At 51.7% G+C, this 21,350-nt stretch overlaps 5 protein-coding genes across 5 annotated transcripts; 1 reads left to right on the forward strand and 4 right to left on the reverse strand.

The window, feature by feature from the left end:
- Window positions 1-234: 234 nt before the first annotated feature.
- CGCS363_v005137 (putative 6-phosphofructo-2-kinase/fructose-2,6-bisphosphatase) lies at window positions 235-2,748 on the reverse strand (the record flags this gene model as incomplete). The annotated part of the gene is made up of 7 exons (XM_036636986.1): window positions 235-657; window positions 708-1,310; window positions 1,356-1,436; window positions 1,484-1,751; window positions 1,803-1,838; window positions 1,885-2,073; window positions 2,735-2,748. The coding sequence occupies 7 exons, from the start codon at window positions 2,746-2,748 to the stop codon at window positions 235-237; spliced, it is 1,614 nt and encodes a 537-aa protein (XP_036497962.1).
- A 1,158-nt stretch (window positions 2,749-3,906) lies between these two features.
- On the forward strand, window positions 3,907-5,075 carry tom40 (Mitochondrial import receptor subunit tom40; the record flags this gene model as incomplete). Its single annotated transcript, XM_036636987.1, has 3 exons — window positions 3,907-4,215; window positions 4,274-4,918; window positions 4,968-5,075. 3 exons carry the CDS (start codon window positions 3,907-3,909, stop codon window positions 5,073-5,075), a joined length of 1,062 nt encoding a protein of 353 aa, XP_036497955.1.
- An 880-nt stretch (window positions 5,076-5,955) lies between these two features.
- PLR_Lp1 (Bifunctional pinoresinol-lariciresinol reductase) lies at window positions 5,956-6,913 on the reverse strand (the record flags this gene model as incomplete). Its single annotated transcript, XM_036636988.1, has 2 exons — window positions 5,956-6,831; window positions 6,878-6,913. 2 exons carry the CDS (start codon window positions 6,911-6,913, stop codon window positions 5,956-5,958), a joined length of 912 nt encoding a protein of 303 aa, XP_036497954.1.
- A 2,249-nt stretch (window positions 6,914-9,162) lies between these two features.
- On the reverse strand, window positions 9,163-11,067 carry CGCS363_v005140 (putative transporter; the record flags this gene model as incomplete). Its single annotated transcript, XM_036636989.1, has 7 exons — window positions 9,163-9,641; window positions 9,720-10,302; window positions 10,354-10,373; window positions 10,424-10,586; window positions 10,640-10,674; window positions 10,727-10,791; window positions 10,838-11,067. 7 exons carry the CDS (start codon window positions 11,065-11,067, stop codon window positions 9,163-9,165), a joined length of 1,575 nt encoding a protein of 524 aa, XP_036497043.1.
- A 2,904-nt stretch (window positions 11,068-13,971) lies between these two features.
- On the reverse strand, window positions 13,972-20,046 carry sec16 (COPII coat assembly protein sec16; the record flags this gene model as incomplete). The annotated part of the gene is made up of 2 exons (XM_036636990.1): window positions 13,972-14,549; window positions 14,601-20,046. 2 exons carry the CDS (start codon window positions 20,044-20,046, stop codon window positions 13,972-13,974), a joined length of 6,024 nt encoding a protein of 2,007 aa, XP_036497044.1.
- Window positions 20,047-21,350: the final 1,304 nt, after the last annotated feature.

The following is a 21,350-nucleotide window of genomic DNA, read 5'->3' on the forward strand; positions in this document are numbered from 1 at the left end:
AGATGTTGGAAATAATGATACTCTGATGACTGGGTCGTCATTCATGAAGATTTATCTCCCTGACCAATACCTAATGGTGATGTGACTTGTAATAATAACCGTTTCCTTTCAGTGTCCTGTGCTAGACGAGAGTGAGACCGTGAGACGGTCCATCTACTGTAGTAGCATTAAAGCCGCTTCTCTCAATCAAACACCTCCCCTGCGCGTAATGTTTCATCCAACTGATGATGCAATCTAGTCCTCGTCATTCTGCCGATCAGCAACCATCTCCGCCGCCGTGTTGATGACCTTCTCAGGGGGCCGCTCGACAACCTCGGTGGGGGGAGACGAGAGGCCCGGTACGGGTGACATGTTGCCGCTGGCGGGAAGGCTGCCGGGGACGGGGATGCGGATGTCCTCGGGCGAGGCAGGGGTGATCTTGGGGTCGATGCCGGGGATGTGGATGCGCTTGGCTTCGTTCTGGTAGGCGGCGGGGATGATTTCAATGATCTCGTCACGGGGGAACTTAAGCGTGGGAATGTCCATTGTGGCGCAATGCATGAGGTAGGCGTAGAGCACGCGCAGGACGGATTCGTGGGCGATGATGAGGAGGTCGGACTGCTCGCGCTCAAGTTCGAGAATGATGGGCTCGAGGCGGACGGCGAGGTCGTGGTACGACTGGCGATTGTTAGTCTAAGTATCAGATACATGTCCATGTGGGAGATTACCTCTGCGCGGGGGTATCTGTGGTGGTAAGGGTCCAACTCGTGCTTCTCAACTTCTTCGGGGTAGATGTGGCGGATCGCGCGCTCCGACATCTTCTCGCACACGCCAGGGTTGATCTGACTCATTTGCGAGCGCTGACGGACCTTGAACCCCTTGTTCTTGAGGTAGTCGGCCGTCTGCACGGTGCGGCGGCGCGTGGAGGTCCAGACAGAGAGAGGCCGCAGAGGCACCGAGGGTCCACCCTTCTCGACGAGGGCGGCGTGTTCCTGCTCGCGGTGCTTCAGGAGGATCTCAGACATGCGGGCCGCATAGGCAATGCCTTCCTCGGACAGGGAGGCGTCAGCTTTGTAGGAATCCTCCTCGTTGGTGACACCGGCCCGAACGAAGTAGGTGGTGCGAGACTTGATGTGCAGATTTGTGAGGTAGAAGACGATGCGGTGGGAGAGGTAGTTGAAGGACACGTTGTTATAGAAGAATTTACGACCCGCATTGATCATCTTGATGTAGTTCAGTTCTTTCTCGTTCATGGTCTCGAAGACGGGAATCTTCATGTCGATGCGGCGGAGGTAGAGTTTCGCCGCCTCGTCGGGGTCCATACCGGCGAACTGGGGGCGTTAGCGAGGCAGAGGAAAGACCAGGAGAGTACGCACATCGGGCGAAGAGATCTTGACGTTACGCGCATTCTCACGAAGAATGGACTCATCATCCACGAAGGACTCGATGAAGAGCGTCTATTTGCATTAGCAGGACTTCTTGACGCAAGACTTGTACAGCTTACCTGCACATCGTGCTTCGCGAGTTCCTTGGCCAAAGCACGACGACCAGCAGCAGTGGGGTTCACGGCATCGTAGATGGCAACTTGGCCGTTCTCATGGTTCAGCCAGGCGTAAATATCTTCGCGACACTTCTTGAGGATCTTCTGTCTGAGAATAACAGATTGAGGAGATGCGTCAGGGAAGAAGTAGTCCTCGGGGACAATACCACCCTTGCCGACGGTTGCGCGGCGATAGTCACCTAGATGGAAGATGCGCGTCTTCACGCCCAGCCTACAGGCTCCTTTAGCAGAAGTACGAAAGCACCCGCCAAAGTAAACTTACCAGCCAAGGTAACGCGCCATAGAAACACAGATGTGGCTGCTCATGTTAGCTGAAGTTTCTCCCGATCAAAGGATGCACTCACGTCTTTCCACGAGCTGGAAGGCCCACCATCACAATAGCGATACGGCCCGAGTGGAAAAGTCGGCCAGACATGGTGCTGTACAGCTGGGCCGGAGCCATATCCTGGTCCTCTGGAACATCATGGATACCGTCGATGAATGTTGAGCTCTTGCGACGGTATCTGGGCGCGTTGGCCGCGATCTCGGCGGTACTATCAGAACATCAAATGTCAATAACTTTTTCTTCAGCTAACTCCGGCATATATTGTGAAAAGGGTTTGCAGCACAATCAGCTTGTGAGAGATAAGACCATGATATGAGGTGGTTGTCTTCGCTGCGACGATGGAATGCTTGGAAGATGTAGAAAGAACACACAGGATATGAAGATACTGAGATGATTGTATGCAGAGGAGGCAGGTATTATGCTACTGGACTCAGAACCAGATCCAAGAAGGAGGGGAGCAATGTGGACTGATCACAACAGTAAATCTCTTGGCATCAGCTTCCCCGAAGCATGAGGAGAATGTCTTGTTTACAAAAGACCCGTTGAAGGATGCCACAGATATTGGAGGGTGGTTCGGTCAATGAGCCTTTGTCTTAACGAACCGGGCAACACATTCGACCGCGACTGGTTGAGCACACGGGCTGTAGAATTTGGTATCGTTGTAATGGTTGTAATGAGAAACCTTTGACTTGTCCCATGCAAAAGCAAGACTGTATTGGAAGTCTTCTTGATGAAGTCTTCGGGGATAGCTCCTCAAGTTTGTATCTCAATGCTGAGACAGCACTTGCTGTTGTGATATGGGACAAGGAGAGGACAGGCGATTGGGCGGATTCTCCTAGGGCAAAACGAAAGAAAACGAAGAAGCTTACAGCAAAGTGTCCATGTTGACGGATCAGTTTTCCGGAGAATGTGTTGGTCACCTATGAGGGACGGCAAGCGAATCAAGGATTATGCCGAGGGACAAGAGGTGGGAGCGGGTTGGTCGAGAGGCATACACGGCACCGCCTTTGCGCCGGATGGAGGGGCCGCTACGGAGGGGAATAGCGGGGACGATGCAATGACGCAGTGCCGGGTCGCGACGTGGTTGGTACTGGCGATTTCTGGCCCTCTCGAAATCGAACCAGACCAGGAGAACGAAGTGGGCGAGGTGAGGTCAAGGGCCGACCTCAGAAAGACAAAATCGCGCAGAAGTCGGTGTTTCGTGGACGGTGATGGCGGTCGCGGTGAAAGTGACGCTGCTGTCTGAGCTGCCCCCGTTCCGAATTAAGCCGCCAGCCCTTGGACCGCCGAGGACCCTCCTTCGCCGAAATTCTGTGGTCTGTGCAGGCGGGTGCCCAACCGGGATTCGAAAAGACAGCGTTGGTGGTTGGTCTGATTTGCTAGATATCTCAGGAGAGTTGCGATGCTTGGTCTGAAGAATCAATGGAGGTTGGGAATCGTTTTGCAGGTGAGGAAGGTTAGGTAAGTTCAGGATGTCCTTGGACTACTAACACCTCTGGCGAAGAAAGAGGCCTTCTGGGCTGAATGCTTGGGAAAGGCCAAGGGAACGTACCGGATGCAGGCAAGGGTCTTCTCGGCGGCAGTCCCGACATCTGGGGCCGGTTAAGCTTCGGACCGATCGAGTGCCCTGTTGCACCTGACGCAACTAGCATCACGTGATGCTGATTCAATTGAAGGTGAGCTCTTTGGCAGGCCCCCACCGGGCTGTGGCGCTCAGCTCTGTGGTCCCGTTGAATCCAACGTGGCACCGTGGCTCGTGCTCGACCAGGACCTCCAGCTGGTGCGTAATGTAATCCAGCGTGGAAGAAATTTATTCTCCAGTCTGCCAATCCAACACTCCCGCTTCCGAGTCGACGACTTCTCCAAATCGACCCTGCCTGCCCATTGCGCGAGCTTCAATCGGTCCCCAGGGCAGTCGCATCTGTATTTTCCCTCCCGATACAGAGACCCTTTGGTCACTTCTCCCTCCCTTTAAAGACTTTTCCCGTCTGTTTAATTCCCCGGTTTCGTTCGACGCAGGCCCGCGCCGACTCTCGCAACCATGGCCGCAAGCTTCCAACAAATTCAGAATGTTCTTCTGAACAACCCTGTCGCCCACACTCTTTCAGATGCCATCAACTCCTTCTCGGAAAGGAGAGCGAAGCTTGGCCTGTCCAACCCCGGCACCACCGAGAACCTGACGAAGGAGGTCCAGCGCGATGTCCTGCTCAGCAACTACATGTTCACCGGCCTCCGCGCCGACCTCACCAAGGCCTTCAGCATGTCACCTCTGTTCCAGGTTTCTCACCAGTTTGCTATGGGCGACCGTTTGAACCCGTACACCTTTGCTGCGCTGTACGGAACGAGCAAGGTTGGTAAACCCCGCCATGTCAATTATGCGCGAAAACTGTTCGCTGACGTGGAGATAGGTCTTCCTGCAAGGAAACATGGACAACGACGGACAGCTTTCTACCCGATTTAACTACCGATGGTCTGATAAGCTGGTGTCGAGGGCCCAGTTCCAGGCTGCTCCCGGCGCCGGCCAGGAGATGCTTCAGTTCGAGAACGAGTACACAGGCGACGACTTTACTGCCTCCCTCAAGATGCTCAACCCCTCCTTCCTCGAGGGCGGCATGACCGGTATCTTTATTGGAAGCTACCTTCAGTCTGTTACCCCCAAGCTTGCCCTCGGTCTCGAGACCGTCTGGCAGCGCCAAGCCATGACCCAGGGCCCCGAAACCGCTACTTCCTACTGCGCTCGCTACAAGTCCGCCGACTGGATCGCCACCGCTCAGCTCCAGGCTCAGGGTGCTCTGAACACCTCTTACTGGAGACGTCTTTCCGACAAGGTTCAGGCCGGTGTTGATCTGTCTCTGTCTCTCGTCCCCGGTGCTGGAGGTGTCATGGGTGGATTCCAAAAGGAGGGTGTCACCACCATCGGCGCCAAGTACGACTTCAGAATGTCCACTTTCCGTGCCCAGGTCGACTCCAAGGGAAAGCTGAGCTGCTTGTTGGAGAAGCGCATTGCTGCCCCTGTCATGATGACTCTGGCCGCCGATGTTGACCACTTCGCGGTATGTGATGCGTATTTCTACTTACGAGCCTGTACTAACTCTCTCTCAGCAACAAGCGAAGATTGGTGTCGGTATCTCCATTGAGGCCGGTGGCGAGGAGCTCCAGGAGCAGCAGGAGGCTCTCGGTGCTCAGGGCACCCCCAACATCCCCTTCTAAACTCGATACGAGGCAGGCTGGGCGTTCGCCGAGCCTAACCCGAAGCTCCGCTCCTAATCGAACCCGATAATTGTTTGTCCTCTGGCGAGGACAGGAAACGACACCAACGAACTCGACTCCTCTTTGCAAGCTCTTTTTTTATACTGCTGTCTTAGTAAACGAATTCACGCCTCGACAGCACGGACTAGACGATTTGACGCTTCTCATGCCCCCCCGAAGCTCACCTTTCCGTCCACCCATCTCACTCTCGTTCGGTGACCCCCGATTCCTGTTCTCTACCGCCGAGGACCTGTGTATATTACGCTCAGGACGAGCAAAGAAATGATCAGCGTGGTGGGGTATGGGCTGGCTTGGATGCATTTGTTATGGGGAGGTCTGGAACGGCATACCCAACGCGGAGTGGCCGATGCCACTCCGATGAGAGCATCTACATGAGTGAGAGCATCCTGAATGGGCCCTCTTGATGAAAAGCTCTCGCATGTACTTTGTATGAAGGAGATAGAATTCAGATGCTGATACAAGCCCTGTTGTACAATCACGAAGTCAAGAAGGAATTGTGTGCATAAGCTGGGCCGGGGCCAGTATCTGCAGGTCAAACATAATACCATCGAGGCCGTGCCATGGTACGTAACTTTATGAGCATGCAAAGTTGCCGCTGCTGATACTTGGCCAGGTTATCTTCTTACCACCAGGGTTCCACTGTTGCCTGGAAACGCCTCGCAGGCGATGAAGCGTCCCAAAAGGCAACTTGTCAGACGCTCATTGCTCTGTCTCACTTCCAGCTAGGGACGCATGGCATGGTTCAACACAATCGAAGCAGTTGCAGCGGCGTCTCTGATACATTCTCAGCAGTAATTCTGATTTCAAGGCATTTGCCATTCTACTCCTTGTCAATTTGCTTGAACAGCGTCTTCACCTCCTCGTCACTCCACTCCTTCACACCCAGCATTGCGTTGTCGCTCTTCTCCCATGGAGCGGCATAATGCTTCTTTGTGCAAGCATACGGAATCTGCGGGATCAAGACGTCAGGGGTCATGACGCCCTTCTTGATCTGCTCCATGCACTGCGCATAGACGGCGTCCATATCCGTCTTAATCTCCTCCCACTCCCCGCCAATCGCCTCCTTCGCGAGCTGCGCAAGCTGCTTCTGAGACTTGTTGATCGTGTGCACATAGATGATACGGTTGGCCGAGTCGTCGGGGTTCGTCAGCGACCCGAGGACAGCTTTGCCGACGTCGGGGAGGTTCGTGTAGGGAACCACGTTGTCGCCGTCGTTGAAGTACGTGATCTTCTTCTTCTTGACGTCGAAGCCCATGAAGGTCGACCGGATGCCCCAGTCGAGGAAGGGCCCATTGGCGATGATGGTCCACGTGAACTTGTCGCCCACCTCCTGCGCCTTGGCCTCCATGTACTTGCGCGTCAGCGCCTTGATGCCGAACACGGGCAGCTCCGGGACGTGGGCCTTGTTGGGGTCGATGCCGAAGTCGGGCGGGATGTAGCGGTACACGCCGGCGGCGACAGCGGCGTCTACCACGCGGGTCGCGGCCTTGGGGTCGAAGTTGCTCGTGCAGTTGACGAATGCGTCCTGGCCCTTGAGGGCGGCGGTGAGGGAGTCGAGGGACTCGTAGTCTACCTCCTTGACGGTGCAGCTGGAGGGGAACTCGTGAGAGCCGGCTTTGCGCGTGAGGATGGTGATGCTGAATTTGTTGGTGTCCATGAGAGCTTTGAGGACGTGGGGGCCCACGTTACCGGCAGCCTGGGCTTGTTAGTTGGTAGGAGGGTACTGGACAGGGAGGACTTACGCCGGCAATGGCGACGTTCTTGATTTCTGGTGCCATAGTGTTGTGAAGTGTCGATTTACCGTTGAAGTGTGTTTAACTGGTGTTGATACTAATTATCGGTATGAACAGCAGCGCAGAGCTCCTACTTATCTTCTTCCTCATTTTCATAGCAAGGATGATTGGCCGCGCTGAAGCAAGCTCCCGGAAGCAAACTGGAAGCATATGCCGCTGTGACGGGCTTCCGTTCCAGGCTCGTCTGAAGGTATCTTGGCCGTCACTCATTTGCTATCTCGCCAGAGCCTCAACAGCTTGGAGCTTCGCGCTTCGAAGCAAGAGCTTTGACCCTGTAGCAGCAAGGTGACGCACGTACGCTTACATGTTCTCGAACATGCTCTGGTTCAGTCTTTCCATGTACCACATTGAGCTCGGTTTGTGGAGAAAGACCAGGCCAATGGAGATTGCGTATATCTCGACATCCGCAGTACAACACGATGGACACCATTTGCTCGAGTTGCTAGGTTTAGCTCGTGTTACGGATGAATACGATAGCTAAGCTCTAAGCTTCCGGGTCTCGCTTACCAAGTGTCTCAATAAGGCAGTGTACTCACCGAGAAGTCATTGGCAGTATGGCTGCCTTGCATGACATAGCCTTCTGAAAGTTGGGATGATTGGAAGCTTCCGGGTCTGCCGGCCTAGCGAGGCCTTGCAGCTCGTTCGCCTGGACGGGAACTAAGTTGCGAGACGAAGCAGCAAGATAGCATTATCACAAAGTCAAATTTGGATGACGAACAGGCGCGCGGGAGTCGATTGAGATTCATCGTGCTCGACGTGATGGACGTGTCGGAGGTCCGTAGTACAAGGGTCGGCATGGTCGTTTCGAGATGCGACATCCTTTCCCTGAGAAGAGACGTAGCAAATGATGATCCTCCCATGTAGTGGTCTTCATGTTTGTCCCCCGGTGCAGTTCACTCATTATGATTGAAAATATACACAGGCAGTCGCTGCCAGCTGTGCAGTGCTGAGGTTGTTCTGTAGACGAGAACAAGTGGTCTGTGTGTAGAATTGATCAAACTTCCGAGACAAATATCTCACGATGTGTTGATGAGCACTACAAAGCCATCGATGTCGCAAGTCGAGCTTTGGAACTACTGGAAACTACAAAAAGTACAAAAAGTGTGCGAGAACCGGGACTCGAACCCGGAGCAGCGGCATGGGAAGCCGCTATGTTACCCCTACACCATTCTCGCTGTGACGGAAACCTTTCAAAGCATCGTTTATGAATGCTGACACCGTGGCTGACTATGCCGAGCAGTGAGGCCTGCATCCCGCTGATGACAAGCCGCAAAGGTCCCATAATGAGGGGTGACGGAAACACCCGGCTTATGCTGAGGGGTTACTGCATAACTAAACTCAAAATGGTAGCAGGATTCGGCGGTTGTCATACCGCAGAAAGTGGTTCCGGAAACATACCTTACTTTTGTAGTTGCTTGGTTGTGAATTGACCTTTTGCTGAAACATGACAGATTCTTCGCTGATATGTCGCTTGGTTCATAAACAGGTTAGATGAACCCGCTCCCAGAAACAGGTGTTCTGAAGAACAGAAAAGAAGAGCAGTGAGTTGGGTGAAATCGAAAGAATTTGTAGGAGAGAAAACTTTTGTCGAGTCGTTCTGGTGCGAGCTAGACTGCAAACTACCTTAATTACAGCACTGGTCGGTGCGCTGCAGCAAGCAAGACCCCCTGTCTTCAATGGATCTTCCCAGTAACAACACCTAAGGTTATGTAAGGCGGCATACTAGTACATTCAACAACTGTTAGCTCGAGTTGAATCTTGAGGATATCAATTCATGCAACTTACAAACTAAGCCTTGTTTATACATGACCCTCTCTACCTCTGTCGCTCCGTCGTTTCTAAAGCAAAAGAGAACTTTCTTCAGAATCAAGTTTTGACTAAATAGAGACAGCGTACTAACGGAGTACAACGTTTATAAACTTACAGTGGTTGCATGGTACCTTTACTAGGGGTGGCTGATCAAAGGTGACGATTCCCGAATGCCTACTTACAACCAGCCAATGCCAGACTCCGTGAAGGTACTATGCTTTTCATATGTAAATGAGTCAGTCAAATTCCTTATTCTGTCTACAGTAAGTATGTACGGCAATTCATCTCCTCCACTCAGATAATAAGTCTGTAGATTTAGATGCCCGGAGACCGAATCTAAGCTATCCCGTGGGCGAGCTCTTGCCTCGAGGTCCATTCAGCATCGGCTTTTCATCAACGAACCTCAAACCCTTCCCTCCCACAGCTTATATCAAGTATCGGAACCCCTTCTGCCTCTGCCTCGCCGTACCAGCATCAACACCCTCCACATGTGCCGTCTCCCCCAACCTCTGCATCTCCTTATCCCCCACCACCACGTCCTCATTCTCAAGCCTGTCCAACCGCTTATTCTCACGCACCAGAATCCACCGCTGCCACACACCACCAACCGCAGACACCCCCAGCAGCGCAATGACAATACCCAACGCAATAGGGTACCTATCCCCTTGCGCATCAAAATACGTGTACGAAGTCCAGATGGACGCCGCGTTCCCGACGGCGTTCATGAAACCCAGAGCCGCGGCGCGCTTCGCCGGCGGGCGGGGCACGCACGTCGACATCCAGGCGTACGTCGTGCCGTTCATGGTGAAGACGAAGTTGAGCAGGAACAGCGAGAAGTATCGCGGCCCAAAGGCCGTTGTCGTCATGAAGATGACGCAGCCCGCAATCACGATTGGGATAGGATCTAAACCATCGGCCGTTTGATCAGTAACTCAACTTCCCCAACATGTAAAGACCTCGACGAAAAGCGGGCGCAACTTACACACGAAGAACCAGAACCGGTTCTGCACCCGATCCGACAACCACGAGTGAAAAGCACAGTAGAATGCCATAAAGACGTACGGCGGCGCCACAAGCAGCAGCGAGACGGTATCATCGAACCCAAGAGTCCGGGTTAGACTGGGGAAGAAGTTCTGAAACCCGCCCGCGCCAACGAAGGCGTGGTATGCGACGGTGAGAATCCATACCTTGGGGTCTCTCAGCGCCATTTTGAAACCCTCGAGCTGCGCCCGCGGCCCGCGGGTCTCGTCGACGTCCGACTCGGCCGCGTCGACCGCCAGCCGCTTGGTCGCCACGCGCCGCAGCTCCGGGGAGAGCGCGCTCCAGGACTCGGGAAAGTCGGGGAGAACGAGGCAGATGAGGATGCCTGTCGCGACGGTGACGACGCCCTCGAGGATGTAGAGCCAGCGCCAGGCGGAGATGCCGTGCGCCTTGTCGAGGCCTTTGAGGATCCCCGCGGCGATGAGATTGCCAAAAGCCCCGGCTATGAGGGAGCCGTTGTAGAAGAGGGCCATACGGAGCGAGAGTTCTTTCTTGGTGTACCACTTTGAGAGGTAGAAGATGACCTTGTGTCTGTGTGAGTAGGTAGCATGAGGTGAGGATCTGGTGATACTAACCCCTGGGAAGAACGGTGCTTCTTTTCTTGACGTCAGCCGGTGTAAGCGAGGCGTGAGGGTTCGCACTAACCAACGAGACCGAGGACCAATCTGCAGGCGATGATGCCGGCGAAGTTTTGGACCAAGGCTGTGAGGGCCGAAACGAGGCCCCAGGCAATGGTGAAAAAGCCCAGGTAGTATGCCGGTTTCCCAATGTGGTTGAGCATCATGTTGGAAGGAACTTGGGCGAGGACCTAGAGACACAATTTCGTCAGTATGAAGTCCGTGGGGAAAGGCCTGCACCTACGTAGGTGATGAAGAGCACTGAAAGCCCAATCTGGTCTGTTGCGACGTGTAAGCTGCATTAACAAATTGAGCTCATGGAAGCTCTTACACTGCGTGTCGGTGAGATTCAGATCCGCCTCCAGTCCTTGGAGACGAGCTGCGGCATAGTTGTTCCTGCCCAAAGTCAGCCAGCATCCCAGAGTCCGTCGGGACCACTGACCGGTCAATATAGTTCATCAGGTATGTCCACACGATAAGCGGCATGATCATGAGGTCAATCTTCCATCGGAGCTTCTTCTCAAGAGCAAGCTCGTCCTCCGTCAGACCGAACGAACTCATCTGTCCAGAGCTCTGGCTCGCTTCCCTGGACGGTTCAGCCATGTCGTCAAAACGGGCTTTGGCCGAAATAGCATGCTCATCGGCATTAGCCGTGTTGGTTGGGAAAGCCATTCTAATCACACTCTCTCGATCTTTCCGGGGACGAAGACTGAGATCAAGATCGTGGTTTGCAAGCAATGCGTGTGGGCATACAACTTTAAAAGACTACCAACCCTGCCCAGGGCGTTCACGACGCAACGCGTACCCCCACGAGAATCTCTTGTCATACGTAGTATTATTGATACCAAGATCTGTTGTTCTACGGACAACGTTCTCCGTCTCAGCTACAAGTATTCACCGCCGGAAAACTTCCTTGATCGTCCAAGTTGGCGCCGAGACTACCCCGCGTCCCCAATCCATCGCCAAGCCTATCATTGGGGGGCTGGGCTGCGCAGTTTTCTAGTCACTCGTGTTCAACACTTCACAAGTAGGGATGCGATACATATCGCGTTTTCTTGGCAATACGTTGTATTAGTGGGTAAAAAACGCGTATTTTTAGCAGCAGTATAACGCAGGGGTGTTTTTATTGTATAACGAGCTAATCTAAAATAAGCTATTATAGCTTCTCTACTATTACTTACTATAATACCTCCTTAAAATACTATAAGTCTGACTTAGATGCTTTTTCTTAGCGAAATAGAGCTATTTCTAAACCTTCTAATATACTTTATATACACTTAATCACTTAAGTATTAATATATATAAACGCTAATTTATTAATATACTTAAACGTTAATCTATTATATAAGTAGCTATAGAGAAAATTTATTATTAAAAAAGACTTCTTAGAAAGTATAAAGTTAGTAATAGTACTAAAAAAATATAAAGTAACCTTTATTAGTTTTAAACTTATACCTCTTACTACTTATTAAACCTTAAATAGCTTTAGATTAATATACTAAAACTTAGTATTAAACTTAAAAATAAGATAGCTATAATAAGCTTATATAGTATAAAGTTTATAAAATATATAGTATACTTTATTAAATAGTGCTAGATTAATTAAAAAGTATTTAATATAGTTAAATATAGGTATATTTAGCTCTTCTATTATTATAAATAGATTAAATACTTATATAGTTTAGTTAGTATTATTAGTTTATTATAAGAAGTATAAGTTATAGAGTTTATAGATATAAAGTTAAATTTAGGCTTCTTAGAAGCTAGTTAGAGTATTTAAAGCTTTAAGCACTTACTAAGTAGCTAGAACCTTATACTACTAAAGTAGTATATACTTTAAGTAATTATAATCTACTTTAGAGAGTTATTAATCTTCTATAATAAGTTTAAAGAGAGCTTTTAGTACTTTAAAATACTTCTAAAAGTTACTATTAATAATATACTTAATAGCTTTTTTAACCTTTTTAAGGAAGTTAGTCTTTAAGATATAAAGTAATCTAATATAGCAAATAAATACTTAATAAGATTAATTAAGGGATTAAATTACTTAACTTTAATTACTTTAATAAGTAATAACTAATATAATTAATAACTTCTTATAGCTAAAGAGATAGTATTAATAACTATAGAAGTAAGTATACTATAGCTTAGAGGTATAAAAGGAGTTAATAATATAAAAGGCCTATTTAAATATCTTCTTAAAATAAGGTATTTTAAGAAAGTTTTTAAGTAGGAGTTAGAAGCTATAAGAGTTATAAAATACTCTAAAAATAGAAAGATTAAAGTAGTCTTTTAAGAAAAAGTAATAGCTTCTTATAATAGGAGCTATATTTATAGTAATAGTATTAAGTTAAGATAAGTTATAATTAGAAATAGTTTATAGCTTAAGCTAAATTAAATTAATAATAGTTTTAATAGTATACTACTCTTTATTTATATCTTAAGTATACTAATAAAAAGTAGGGCTATTAAGAAGCTATATATATATATTAATAACTTAGTGTAATACTATATTATTAAAGCTATTAAATATAATATTAATATAACCTAAGTTAGTAATTAGTTTATAAACTTCCTTTTTAATATTATTATAAACTAAATTAAGAAAGTAGTAAGTAAAAGCTTTATAATTAGGTAGCTATTAAGTAAGTAAGAGTTAAGTAAAGAGAGCTTTAGTTTAAAGGTTTTTAAATATTATAAAGAGGTACTTACTATAAAAAATAGATAGAGTAGCTTTATACTTAAGCTTTTTAGAGGTTAACTACTTCTTCTTAAGTATTAAAACAGTTAGAAAAGTTATAAGGGGTTATTACTACTTTTAGCGCGTTATAACTATCTAATAGGGTAAGTAAGTATTAATATATTCTTAGAGATATATACTACTACTTATAAAGCTCTTTTAGTAGTACTTATATTTATAATAAGTTAATTTATAAGTAAAATTAAATAGTAGGTATTAAAATTAGGTATAAATAAGGGGATTACAAGAGTTACCTATACTAATAGTAGTAGTAATAGTAATATAGTGTAGTAGGTTAATAATAGAGACTTTTAGTATAGATAGGCTAACCTAGCTAAAAGTAGCTAATAGAGGCGTTAATAGGTTAGATATAGTCGAATTTAGCTATAAAGTGGGGCCTTTTTAAACTAGAGAGGGGTTTTCCAGCTAAAACTAGCCTAATTAGGACTAGCAGTATTATATTATATTTGTTGTTTTTTAGGTATAATACAGATACGTTGTTTTTTATGAAAAATACGTATTTTACCCATCCCTATTCACAAGGCCATTCTACAAGTTACTGTGGTAATGAACAGGGACACCAACTCAAGCTCAAGCCAGCATTCGTGACGAACTCTATATTGCGTGTCGTCTGTCTAAAGGAGGCCATTCTCGACCAACGCCCATACCATAGTAAAAACAGGGGCGTTTGACCGCTACACACGCGGAGCAATAAGCCCAATAAACTATTACAATGCCGTTACTGGAAAGTCTATGTTACAACATGCATCGCCCGTTCATGGCACCTGCGCTTTCTTCGATCGTGAATCTGAAAATCGTGAATCCTGTACAACATCTTACTTCGCCATGACATCGACGTAACGGCCACCCTTCTTGGCCTTCTTGGCTCCGGGTTTACGTGGGCCAGCGGCACTGAGCAAGTCGTCAATGCTACTAGCATTACTCATGCTCGTCGCGGGCCGGCTTGGAGGACCACTGAGAGGGCCTCCAGCCGCACTTGTGTTCGACACCGAGCGCATCATTGCAGGCGGACGAGGTCCCGGCGGACCACCACCAAGACTCTCAATAGAGGGCGTCTTCGCAAGATCTGGAACTGGTGGACCACCGGGAGGCGCGCTTGCTCGGCCCATGGGCGGAGTCATAATACGGGGGGGAGGTGTTCCCGTCATAGACCGAGGGCCGGCCTTCGGTGGCGGCGGTGTCGCCGTCTTGGCCTGCGCTTGGTCTGCGCCTGCAGCCTTGTTCACCCAGCGCTTCAGCTCGGGATCATACACAAAGTTGTTGGCTTCACCCAGCTTGGCTTTAATAGGCTTGTTGGGCTGCGCGGCATCAGGAATTGCTTCCTTCTTGCCGCCGAACCAGCTGCTGAAGCCCCATCCCTTCTTCTGCTGCTGCGCGGCTGCTGCTCGTTTGGCTGGATATGATGTCAGCAGAAACTCATTACCCTCAATATTATCTAACTTACCATCTTCTTCAGCTGCCTTCTTGAACATTTCCTCGTTCTCCTTATCCTTCTCCGCCTTGCTCTTCTCCTCGGATGTTGACCTAAGTGCCTTGAGACCAGGGATATCATCATCATCGTCATCCATGAAACTCTTTGGCTTTCGCTTGGGCTCCTCGGACTCTTCATCCGCCTCAGGCTCAGGGTTGTATGAGGGCGGTTCGTAGCCATACGGTTGGAACGATGGAGGCTGGTAACCATCCGAGCCAGTGCTATCTTGACCTTGCGACTGAGGCTCGTCGTTGGGGACCAGCGATGGGGGCTCGTATCCGTAAGAAGGTGGCTGGTAGCCGGAACCAGACAAGTCATTCGACTCCTGGGTGCCAGTTTGCGTCTCGACCTCCACCGAGGGGATCGTGGACGGCTGGCTAACACCATAAGGCTCATACGGCGAGTTAGCGGGCGGCTGCAGAGGGGAGACCGGTGCAGCTCCTGGCTGAGCCGGAGCAGAGGTCGGGGGCGTGTATCCGAGGGACGGGCCGGAGAGACTCTGCGGCATGTAGCCCCCGTTTGCGTTGCCGGGCTGCGAGTCCATAGAAGTTCGGGGCTCGTAGGGGCTGCGAGAAAGCTCGTTGGAAGTGCGTCCTGCCGAGGCGGGCGCAGGCATGTAGGAACCGGCTTCGTAGGGACTGCGCGAGAATTCGTTCGATGAACGGCCAACAGATGCCGATGCGGGCATGTATCCGGCGTTCGGCTCATAGGGGCTACGGGACAGCTCATTTGACGAACGTCCAACTGAAGCAGGAGCAGGGCTGTATCCGGAGCCAGGCTCGTAAGAGCTGGACAGAGCGGGCGTTCCGGAAGTTGGCGCATATCGAGATGCTGCCCTCGTAGCGGGGATAGGGACTGCTGAAGGTGGGGACCCGACTTGGAAACCTGGAGTTGCACCTTGATACAGCGGTTCGAAGTTGGACACCGAGGGGGATCGACTGATGGTCGGCGTACCACCCGCAATCCGAGCAAACGGTCCGGATTCAGCGCCCTCGGCGGAGCCACCGGCTGCGGCGTTTTCGTTCTCGTCACCCGCGACAAACTTGTTGAAACGGCTCCAAACTGAGTCGGAGACCTTGTTCATACTGGGCTTAGAAATCCATGACGAAGACTCTTCCTTAGGAGCCTGCTTAAGTCTCGCCCTCAGGTTCTCTACTGCGGTCTCCAAGATGGGGTGGTAGTAGGGAGATCTCTTTGTCTGAGCAGTGATCGACCCGGCAATGGCCTCGCAGTATTGCAGTGCCTTGTCTCGCAGACCATACTCGGCCAGCGTCATGGCGTGCTGCAATTTGTAGGCCGCCAAGTGTGGCACGCCAGCCGACAAAGGTGAGGTGCCAGAGAGCGACAAACCAAACTCGTAGACCTCGCTCAGCAGCAACGCCTCGGTCTCCTTGGCAAACTGGTCACCCTGAGTCTTATGATCGGCACCAACAAGGACGAAGTTTGATGTACCGTCATCCAGGCCTCCGAAAATGGTTGCCTTCCTACCGAAGAGGAAGCAAATGTGCGCTGCCTCAGCGCGCCCGTATGATGACAGAAGATTGCCAAGTGCGTTCAATGCACGGACGTCGTCAGTACTCCTGTTGCTCAGGACCAATCCCAGGGTCTCTCGCCATTTGTCGAGCCCCTCCGTTGCGTCCTTAGCTGGGCCGGCCGCAGAAGTGGTATTCATCAATTGGAACCCAGCCCGGGCATGCACGGGAACGAGCTCGTCAACGCAGTCGTCGAAATTGCCAGACAGCACCTTATAAAGCGCCGCAACAGACTCGTTGTTGTGGCCGGGATAGTTGACCTCCTTGCGCACAAATTCCTGCGCAACCTGCTTATACAGGTCCGGGGAGACAGTGTTGGAGATTAACATGGCGTGACCCCAGAGGCGCTTGTCAACTGCGGCCCACACGGCCTTCTCGCGCTCGCCGACCAGAAGGTGCTTGCGAATGTGATCCATCGTAGAAGCGTCGACCGCATCCGCCTTCATCTGAGTGACAGACGACTCCTGGAGCGCTTCAGCGCTGACAACAGCACCGTAGCCGGGTGTGGGCTCGCCCTCCTCCACAGTGAGGCCGGGGGCAAGCACATCTCGTACGGCCTTGTCGACCGCCGGAGCACCTTCCAGAGTACCGTCGAATTCGACGAACACCCGTAGAATCTTCCAAAGCAACACCCTTTCGACCGCGCGCTTATGTTCGTGAGACAGTTGTGTTTGGAACGAGATGTCCGGCAACTCTCGCTCCAGCGATTCGATGCCAGCTGTCAGCCAAGTAACTGTCTCCTTCTTCTTTGATTTGCCTTTGAGAGGGCCCGGAAACTTGGCCAATCTCTCCTCAAGAGGCTGAATATCCTTGATGTGCTTGACATGGACCTCTCCGGGGCTGCGGATGATCATTGGTGCCGTCTGGCCGATACCATACCGAGGCACATTCTTCGGGAAGGAGGTAACCATCGTTCCGCCGACACCCCAAGAGATGATAGGAGCACCCTTCCATCTCTGCAAGGTATCAAGCTCACGACCATCCGTCGGCGCGACCATGTTCAAACTCTGCGAAGGTCCACGCGGACGGGTGACAGGCGCATGCGGTTGCGGGAACGATCTGGTTGCCCTTGGAGACGTGGGGCTGTGGACGGAAGATGGACGCGCAACGGGTTGAGAGGTCGGTCTCCCATGAGAAGAGCCTGGGGATTGCGTGTGAGATCTTGGTGGCGGAACAAATCTGTTGTCCGGCGGCGACTCATGCGATCCGGCCTGGGGCATGTAGTTGGAGTTGGACCTCTTCGGAGGTGACAGAGCCGAATGCATCGGAGGTCCCTGCGAAGCGGGCGGCGGCGGCGTCTGTCTAGCTGCCGCGGGCGGTGCCGGGCTATACCTAGACTCAGGAGGAATGCCGCCTTCGGGTTGGCTCAAGTGGGAAGGTCTGGAGTCCTCCTCTTCTTCAACCTCACGGGTGACCGGGAGTGACGGAACCCTTGTGATTCTTGGTTCGAGGCTATAACTCGACCTGCGATCGGCCAGGTGGTCTCCGTTGGTATTCGGAGCTTCACGCGAAACCTCAAAATGAGCCAGGGGGCTTGACGTTCTAGGCAAGTGTGGCAGCACAGTAGGAGACGCGGAGTGGAAAGAGGGCACGGGTGGCCTAGCGCCAGTTGGCGCAGGAGAGTACCTGCTGGAAGACGATGGGCGGCCATTGGCTGCGGGGACTGCCGGAGGTGCAGGAGAGTATCGAGCATTGTTGGGAATGCTGGGAGCCTGTTGCGCTGGCTGTGGCGCGTAAGGGTTCGGGCGCTCTCCCAAGACGAGGTTCGGGATACCTCCAGAGGCAGAACGAGAAGACATGTCAGGGGTATCGGGCGATAGCATCGGCGGCGACAGCGGTGATGGTGCAAGCCGAGTCTGTGCTGGGGGTCCAAGGGGTGGAGGCGGCGCTGTTTGTGCCGGTGAAGAAACCCTCTGGCTTTGTCTAGAGGCAGACCTAGGCTTTGAAGTCATTGGCAAATCTTCGAAAAAGCTGTCCTTGTTCCGCAGCACCGGCGCAGGCTTCCCACCCGCTGGAGGCTGGCCGGAATGACTTGAGGTTGGCGGAGAGACGCTGGAAGAAGCGGCTCTCGGGGGAGGAGGAGTGGACGCGTGCATGCTTGAGCTCCTGGGAGGGGGGCCCGGGGCCGGTCCCGTCGCAGGACTTCTCGGAGCTTGAGAAGTGCTCGCCCGTTTCTTAGGAACAACCACCTGCATGGGCAGATCATACGGCGATGTGTAGCCGCCCTTTGACTGGGCAGCAAAGCTTTGGGCTTTGGAAGGTTCGGGTCTCAGCTGCTGTTCCGCCGCATAAGGAGCGGCTGACTGGGTACGCTGGACGGCATAAGGTGCTGGGATGAATGGCGAGGCAGCCGCCTGAGGTTGATAAGCAGACAATGCCGGCTGTGCAGGAGCGTAAGGATTAGAGCTACTCCGTTGAGGAGCAGCGGCAGGTGTTTGAGGTGTGTAGCGTCCCTGGGTGCCAGATGTTTGCGCCTGGTTAGCGGCCGTAGCAGCAGGGGCAGCAGGCTGCTCGTCATCATCCTCGAGGAAGCCTTCGTCGTCGCTGCCGAAAAACGCCGAGGGGTCAACAGCCTTGCTTTCGCCAGACGCGTCAAGCGTATCGTCGAGTAAGAAGTCATCCTCGTCATCACCTGCGAAGGCTTGCTCCCATTTCGCGGCCAAGTCTTCCGTGGGCTTGGCTTCAGCGTCTTCGGGCTGTGTAGTCTCGGTCTGTGTGGGCTCCGGTGCAGTACTGGTCGACGTCTCCGTCGGCTGGGTGGCCTGCCACGCTTCCTCGTCCTCGTCCTCTTCCAACATGTCGTCCAACGGTTCTTTTCTTGAAAGCGTAGAGTCGTCCAGGGCACCCAGTACTTGCATGGTGGATTTGCGTTCAAGGGGTTGCTTGCCGCTAAAGTCGGGGAAATCGTCATTGTTTGTGTCTTGAACCTTGCTGAAGAAGTCATCATCGGCGGCTTCGTCGTCGCCAAACCCTGTGAATGATTGCCCGGCCTGTGGCGCATCGCCATTGGTATCCACTTGAGAAATCAAAGGAACGCCCTCTTCGTATCGCGAGCCGAGACCCTCCTCTTCGGTAAAGGTTTCATCACGACCAACGTACTGCTGATTATCCTCGGTGTCATTCCCAAAACCTGAATCGAATGCAGAAGCAGCGTTGTGTGTTTGCTCGTCGCCAGCCGCGTCATAATGGTCCGGTGTGTTCTCGATCTCGTGCATCAGATCCTCAGCTTGATTTGACGGTAAAGGGTGCTCTTCTCCAGGAGCGGAGGTGGAAGCTCCGACAGGCGGCACCGGCGGAAAAGAGTTTGTTCTGTCATTGGGCGGCATGAACTTGAACGGATCGGTGTCCCTTCGAGAGAGCGTCCATTCCTCGTGGTCGTCGTCCCAATTAACTTCGTGGGCAACCGTTCGGGTAAAGGAGTCGTTACTGGTGTGACCTAACGTGGGACCGGCGGGTTTGGCATCATCGGCGGGGACATCCTGTTGCGTCGCGGCCTCCTGGGTGACAGGGATCGGTCCGGATTCCCAAGCTGAAGCTTCAGTTGGGACCTCCGTTGTAGCTGGAGCTTCTTCACCATTCTCCTTCGGTTCGACTGGGAGAGTATCCGGTTGACCAAAGTTGGGCCAATCGTCAGATTCGTCCTGGGTAGCTTCCGCGCCCAGCCAGGAACTGCTTCCTCCCGCAGGCTTGTCCTCGAAAGAGAATGTTTGCTGTGATTCGGGGCTATGGTCGGTATCATCGGAGAGGTGTTTTTCGGCAGCAGCGGGCCGAGGTGATGTGTCGTGATTTGCGGTTGAGGGTGGTGCGGCATCAGCGGATACGTCGCCACTGGCAGCATTTGGCATGAAGGCCGGATGCCACGAGGCGTTCGCGGTCTCGACAGTCATGATGGAGGTCTAATTAGATTCGAGTCATGCGAGTTTGCGATGCGGCGAGTTCAAAGGCTGGAGGAACAGCTATGTCGAGATTGTCAGCACTGGACACACCAGACAGATGCGCGGCACGGCACCGGGGGTTTGGCGTCGCACGACGCGACAAGTGGGAGGGGATGGAAGGAATCGAGATAGAGGCATGAAAGAGAGGCCACGTACATGTACAAGAGAAACAGAAGTCTAGATAGAATACACAAGGACAAACTCCATGCTGAACTTGACGGTTTGGTGGGTAGAAGGAAGAATTAGGGCGTCAAGGTGTTTTGGTGGACGGACGAAAGTTTAATGGACGGACTGAAGGTGCAGGTGCAAGTGCAAGTGCAAGCTGGCAGGTACGATGAAGGTGTGGTGCTGCGCGGTACTTCCCCCATGTACCTTGCTGCTTCAGTGTCATCCTACAGCATCTGCGACCGCGGGTTGCTGCGACAGGGTCCCTAAAAATTTCGAGAGGAGTCTGTCAGTGCAGTCTGGAATGCGTCGTCCAGTCAGAAGCCCGGATTCCTGGCCGATTCCGTCATTCCGCGCCCGAATAGGGGCGGACCAGGTTTGGAGGTGGTGCACAGGCTGGGTTCCGGCGATGGGCTGCATCTCACTGCTTGCGACACGGGGCCGAAGATATTCCGGGTGCTTCCTCAATCTGGACCTGACGTCTTACATAAGACACCTCACCTTGATGTACCCAGGAACATGGGATGCCCGTGCCATTGCCATGTTCAGTACTTACGGTATGTATTTACTTGGCTGGACAATAATTGATGATAAGAATGCCCAGATAGAAACCAAGGTTTGAGTATCCCGCCACATAGTCAGCTGCGTACCAGTTGACTCCAAGTGTGACGTGCTGCAAGTTGCATCCTCTCGTAGAGAACAGCTTGCCTTTTATGCGGCAGTGTCCGTCCTACTCATTTATGAGCCAACCAAGACCTTCCAGATGAAATGCATATGCAGCTCAGTAGTGAGCTAACGGTGTCAGAGCTAGTAGAATACACCCTTCAAAAAGAAAAGAAACGCCACGAGGACAGATCGCAGAACAATCCATAACAGCAAGTAACCTAGCAATATGAATCTTCCTTCATACACGGGTTCCTCGGAGCTGAGCTATCGGTGTCCGCGCGCGAGAAGCCGCCCGCTAATCGTCCTTGGCTCTAATGTAGGGCCCGGTGCAGCTCTTCCACCGCCACACTTAACACGTCCCGCCTGACGTTGCGCCTACCTGACTTAGGTACCTACCTTACCTACCTCACAGGCACCCGACCCGT

This window comes from Colletotrichum siamense, assembly GCF_013390195.1.
Source record: "Colletotrichum siamense strain Cg363 chromosome Unknown KSG_Cg363_contig03, whole genome shotgun sequence".
Classification (NCBI taxonomy): domain Eukaryota; kingdom Fungi; phylum Ascomycota; class Sordariomycetes; order Glomerellales; family Glomerellaceae; genus Colletotrichum; species Colletotrichum siamense.